The following is a 6237-nucleotide window of genomic DNA, read 5'->3' as shown; positions in this document are numbered from 1 at the left end:
TTGTTTAATATTTTGATATAAAGGTATAACATGAAAAATTCTATTAACTTGAAATATATTTACAGACTGAAACAAACAAAATTAACAAACTTCATGTTTAACACCAGGAATCATAATATATAGATATATTGAACATCTAGCACGTATAATCAGGATCAGGAAAAGTATTGCACTTGATTATAGTCTGACGAAGAATCACTTGTGTCAAGATGAAATATTTCAAGATCCAATGACCAAGAGTCTAAGGTTTAGTATCAAGTATGCAGAAGACTGATCCAGGTCTAAGGACTGATCCAGGTCTAAGGACTGGTCCAGGTCTAAGGACTAATCCAGGTCTAAGGACTAATCCAGGTCTGTCTAAGGACTAATCCAGGTCTAAGGAATAATCCAGGTCTAAGGAGTTCTGCAAAATATAAACATTTACAGCTAAAAACTTTATATAATATAATTGATTTCTTGACTGCAGAAGATGCAGTCAATTGCACAATGAAGTGAAACATTGAAAACATTGTTTAAACATTTTAAGCTTTTAATCACAGGTTGACATATTACATTTCCAATTCACAAACAATCTTCATTATTTATACAGTACACACTTGTGAACACTTAATCACTTTAACACACATAATACACTAATACATGAAACAATTTATGAAAAGGTGTCTTTTTAGTACTTACTGTTATGGATGGCTAGGTGTCAGGTAGGTGATTAGAGAAATGCCGGGGACTCTCCATGTTAAGAAAGAAAAACAAATCAAGGACAACCAAATAAACAGAAATAACTTCTTTAGTCCATGGAGTGAAACATAGCCAAGAGATGGCAGCACAGCATTCCTCGACAAACCCCCCTACTAAGTTTGAACGACAGGCAACAAAAAAAAAAACTATATGCATCTACTGATCATATCTGAACACACATTATCAGACCCTCTTATGTATTCGATAAAGAAAGAATATGGTTGCAAACTTAATGCCCAACGCATAAGGCGGTCATTCTTATTTTTCATACTACTAAGATACTTAAGAGGTGCATGATCAGTTTGAAGAACAAATTCTTTGCCATACAAAAATTCTTTAAATCTTTCTATTCCCCAAACAATAGCAAACAGTTCTTTTTCAATAGTAGAGTAATTTAATTCAGATTTATTTAATTTCCTACCTGCATAGCAAACTGGTTTAAACACGCCATCATGATCCTGCAATATAACAGCACCCAAACCATGATAAGACGCATCTGTTCGCAAATAAAACTTCTTTTCTACATCAGGCAACATCAAGATAGGAGATTTTAAAAGATGAGCTTTAAGATCATTGAAACATTCAAGTTGATTATCAGACCAATTCAATTTATTACTACAGGTTTTCTTCAATAAATCATTAATTGGAGCAGACAAAATAGAAAAGTTTGGAATAAATCTGTTGTAATATCCTAATGTTCCCATAAATGAACGTAAGTCCTTCTTTGTTGTTGGAACAGGCATATTAACAATATCATCTACTCTGGATCTAATAGGCGATAAACAGTTATTTCCTAGTTTATACCCAAGATACTTTATTTCATTGAATGCAAAGAAACATTTATCAGGACCAGCTGTTAGGCCATGGTCACGAAGTCTTGAAAGAACTAACTTAATATGATTAAGATGATTACTCCAGGATTTACTGAAAATAACAATGTTATCAAAATAACAAGATACATTTGCTAATCCTGATAACACTTTTTCGCATCAATCTCACGAATGTTGCACATGCGGTTTTAAGACCAAATGGCATCACTTTAAACTCCATTAACCCATACTTGGTAGAAAAAGCTGTAAATTTCATAGCTCTAGGATCTAATGGAACCTGCCAGTACCCCTTACATAGGTCTAATTCAGTAAAATATTTAGCGCCATTCATTTTATGTAAATCGTCATTTATACTAGGCATCGGTTCTGCATCAAATTCAGAATATTTATTAAGAGCTCTAAAATCAACACATAAACGTATACTTCCATTAGGTTTCCGTACAATAACAACGGGTGAACAATAATCAGAAGTTGAAGGTTGAATAATATCCATATCAATCATTCTATCTACCTCCTTATTGAATTCATCGAGCAAACTTAAAGGAATTGGGTAATTCTTAGCTCTGATTGGTTCATCACTTTGCAATTTTATATTATGAGAAATAGTCTTAGTACGACCAGGTGTATCACTCATGACGTCTGTAAATGACTTCAATAAACCTTCAAGATCATTAATTTTATCAGATGACAAAGATTCACAAAAGTTATAATTACCAGTCTTTTCCTCTCTTGATGTCAATTCACAACAATTATTGTCAGTAATGGCAATAACAGGCTGTACTTCAGCTTGAAGAGCTGAAAACAAATTTGATGAATTTAAAAGATCATTTACTTCTTGTTGAATTACACTAACCTTAGATCTTCTATGATAAGTCTTAAGCATATTTGCATGATATAACTTTAATCTTTTTCCTACTTTGACATAGTAATCAACACCATTAGAATGGACATCAGTGATTATATATGGACCTTTCCATTGCATAAGGAATTTATTTGAACTATTGGGAAGCATAACCAAAACTTCATCATTAACTTTGAATTTACGAGAGGTGGTTTTCTTATCAAAATACTCTTTATATTTCTTGGCACTAACCTTGGCATTATTTACTGCAACTTCAGCCATGCTCTGCAATTTATCTCTAAGGTTAATTATGTATTGATAACTAGTAGTTAATTCTCCATCAATACTATTATTAGATACCAATTCATGCAAAATATGTAATGGACCTCTTACATTTCGACCGTACAGCAATTCAAAAGGACTGAACTTTAAACTATCATTTGGAATTTCACGATATGCAAATAAGGCAACATTAATGTATTTATCCCATTCATTCGGACTATCAATACAAATTTTCTTTAGCATATTTTTCAAAGTTCCATTCATACGTTCAACCATTCCGTTACAAGATGCATGATAAGAACTGGTGTAAATGGCTTTGATACATAATAATTTATTAATTTCAGACATAAGATGAGACTTGAATTGAGTGCCACGATCACTGAGGATTTCTTTGGGTATACCAACTCTACAAAATATCTCCATTAATGCTTTAGCTACAGAAACTGTATCAATATTGCGTAAAGCAACTGCTTCGGGATATCGAGTAGCCATATCTATCACCGTAAGAATATACTTATGACCTTTCTTAGTACAAGGAGTGATAGGACCAATTAGATCAATTGCAATACGTGAAAAAGGTTCATTCACAATGGGCATTGGCACTAAAGGTACTTTCTTTGGTTTACTGCTGAACTTTTGACACGAATGACAAGATTTACAAAATCTATGTATATCTAAGCTTGCCCTCGGCCAATAGAATTTCTGCATGATCTTATCTATAGTCTTACGAGATGAAAAGTGTCCCGCCAACAAAGACTCATGTGCTAACTTCATTATTATATTACGGTACTGAACTGGCACAACTAACTGTAATTTTCCCACATCTTCAGGTTTACTACTTTCAAGACACTTGCGATATATTAAATCTCCAATATTTACGTACTTAACTGTCCGACATTTTAAGGTTACACTTTCTTCGTTATCAAGCAACTTACGGATACTAGCAAGTGAAGGACATTCTTTTTGATACTCACTAAATTCATCAGAATTAAGACCATATTCCTTATCCAAAGATTCAAGATTACTAGACATAGGACGTTCCTTTACTTTATCCTTAGCTTTTGCTCTCGTTACAACATTAACGTTAACGTTACGATCAGAAACAAACTCATCACCGTTTATTAAACTTAAACCTGCATCAACATTATGTTTAAGTCCAGGTATAAGACCAATAATGACATCTGCGCAACGTATGGGGGCAACAATAGCTTTAACTTTACCAGAAAAGAATTTAGACAACAATTGTATGCACTGTATTTAGGTACAAAGGTCTACCAAGATAGTCAAACTTTCACTTTTCTGCCTCGAGGGTAATTTAAAGGTACTAATGTATCTCTAACAACCACGGTATTGCACCCAGTATCAAAAACTATCTCAACTGACTGGTCAAAAATCTTTCCATCGGTATCAGTTACACAATTATGCAATTTTTCTTCACGGCCAAGTACTACGCCTATTTTCGGCACTACTTTATCAGATTTCTTATTTAATTTGTACACAGGGCAATTAGGACGAATATGGCCAACTTCACAATGATGACATTTAACATTAGAATCAGATTTAGTTACCGAATTCGAAACTTTAGGAGACTTTGTAATATTATCAGCAAGAGGTTTAGCATAAGGTTTAGAGGGAATTTTATCATTACTCTTACGGCATTTCTTCATACCATGAGCAACTAGATATCTATCTGCACTCTCAGCAAGTTGACATGAATTCTGAAGTGACTGTTCTAGCAAAAATGAACGAAGATCATGAGAACAACTAGATAACATTTGATCAAAAATCATAAAATCTCTAACAGATTCATAATTTTTCTCTACATTTGCAAGTTCCAACCACTTATCAAAATATTGTCCCAATTTACAATTGAACTGTACAAAACTTTCATCAGTATCAATAATAGAATCTCTAAACTTCCTTCGATATACATTGGAATTTATGTGAAAAGCTTTAAGCAGAGCTTTCTTAAGTGATACAAAGTTATTGACAATATCGCTAGACAAGCTACAATAAATTTTCAAAGCTCTACCACGCAATAGAGTTCCCAATAACATTGAATAATCTTCTTCTTTCCATTTGTAAAATTTCGCTAACCTCTCAAAGCGATCTATGTACAAGTCTATTTCGTCTACGGTCTCGTCAAATGGTGGAATTTTAGGCAAAGAAGACCTTAAGGGATCAACAATGGGATTAGGATCTGGAGTGTAATCAGGACTAGATTTCAATTTAAGTAACTCTAATTCATGTTTTCTCTCCTCGGCTGCTTTCTTTCTCTCTCCCTCTCTAGTTTATGTAACTCACGCTTTGCGACTCTTTCTTCTCTTTCTTTGTCTGCTTTCTTTCGGATCTCGTCATATTCTATCTGAAGCTTTAACTGTCTATGTACAAATTCATCAATTTGAGTACCAGTAAGGCCTTGTTTAATTGCACTGTCAATTAATGGTTTAACATCCGTAATGAAAATTAAAAATTTACAAACGATAAATAAACATACGTCCAAGTTGTATTCCCTTGAAAACAAGTGAACGACGATTAGAAAATTGCACTACGCGAGTAATCAAACATTGGAAAATTCAAACACTACCTAATAAAGGCGAAGTTCAACTTTGACCCACGCATAAATTATTTAACAGACTGCTAAGAACTAGTCACTTAAACAAGCCCATTATAAGACTAACGCAGTTACATTGTTAGCAAACACCGAATCTCAAAACTAATTCATAATGTATTGCTGTAAACAACTTGCGCAAACAACTTTATATAAGTTTAAGAACGTACACAAAAATTAAGCATTTAATCAGATACTCAACCTCTAATTAATGCAATTATAATAATACTAATGCAAAAGTTATTGCAAGCATATAATCAAGATACTTAACCTCTTAATTAACGCTCTATACAAAAACGCATTACAACACAAAAATAAATATTTTAAGTCACAAACAGGACAGCGACATACCACCAGCCACAAATTTTCCATAACAAACTCCTTTTTAACAATTTCAAGGTCTTACCTTACTTCCATAGAATCAAAAGGGAAGAAACAAGACTCCATTAGAAACCAACAAATACTTGGGGTCCAAGTCCGACACTTCTCTTATCAAGTCCTGGTACCTACTTAACAAACAGAAAACAGAAAACATTACATTCATGAACGGTTTATCCTACTCACTGCGCCAATTGTCGGGTTATGGTCTTTAGATTTTATATGCCATGAACTCTGGTTCTTTTAAAAACATATTTGACTGTTCACTTTTAAGTTTCCTTGTTTAATATTTTGATATAAAGGTATAACATGAAAAATTCTATTAACTTGAAATATATTTACAGACTGAAACAAACAAAATTAACAAACTTCATGTTTAACACCAGGAATCATAATATATAGATATATTGAACATCTAGCACGTATAATCAGGATCAGGAAAAGTACTGCACTTGATTACAGTCTGACGAAGAATCACTTGTGTCAAGATGAAATATTTCAAGATCCAATGACCAAGAGTCTAATGTTTAGGACCAAGTATGCAGAAGACTGATCCA

At 33.3% G+C, this 6237-nt stretch overlaps 1 protein-coding gene across 1 annotated transcript; it reads right to left on the bottom strand.

The window, feature by feature from the left end:
- Positions 1-884: 884 nt before the first annotated feature.
- Positions 885-5749, bottom strand: LOC137655443 (uncharacterized). Its single transcript, XM_068389338.1, has 6 exons — positions 5709-5749; positions 4996-5123; positions 4032-4891; positions 2958-3942; positions 1799-2363; positions 885-1662 (listed from the first exon to the last, which is right to left on the bottom strand). Exons 1-6 carry the CDS (start codon positions 5747-5749, stop codon positions 885-887), a joined length of 3357 nt encoding a protein of 1118 aa, XP_068245439.1.
- Positions 5750-6237: the final 488 nt, after the last annotated feature.

This window comes from Palaemon carinicauda, chromosome 16, assembly GCF_036898095.1.
Source record: "Palaemon carinicauda isolate YSFRI2023 chromosome 16, ASM3689809v2, whole genome shotgun sequence".
Lineage (NCBI taxonomy): Eukaryota > Metazoa > Arthropoda > Malacostraca > Decapoda > Palaemonidae > Palaemon > Palaemon carinicauda.
Note: the sequence above shows the minus strand (reverse complement) of the source record. Positions and strands in the feature narration are given on the sequence as shown.

Bases quoted from the DNA above. Each gene is read 5' to 3' on its own strand.
- LOC137655443 (XM_068389338.1), bottom strand. From the start codon at position 5,749: ATGGAGTCTTGTTTCTTCCCTTTTGATTCTATGGAAGTAAG. The intron at 4,892-4,995 runs GTGAGTTACATA...ATTACACTCCAG, and splicing joins AGAAGAAAGAGTCGCAAAGC to ATCCTAATCCCATTGTTGAT. The intron at 3,943-4,031 runs GTTAGAGATACA...ACCTAAATACAG, and splicing joins CTGGGTGCAATACCGTGGTT to TGCATACAATTGTTGTCTAA.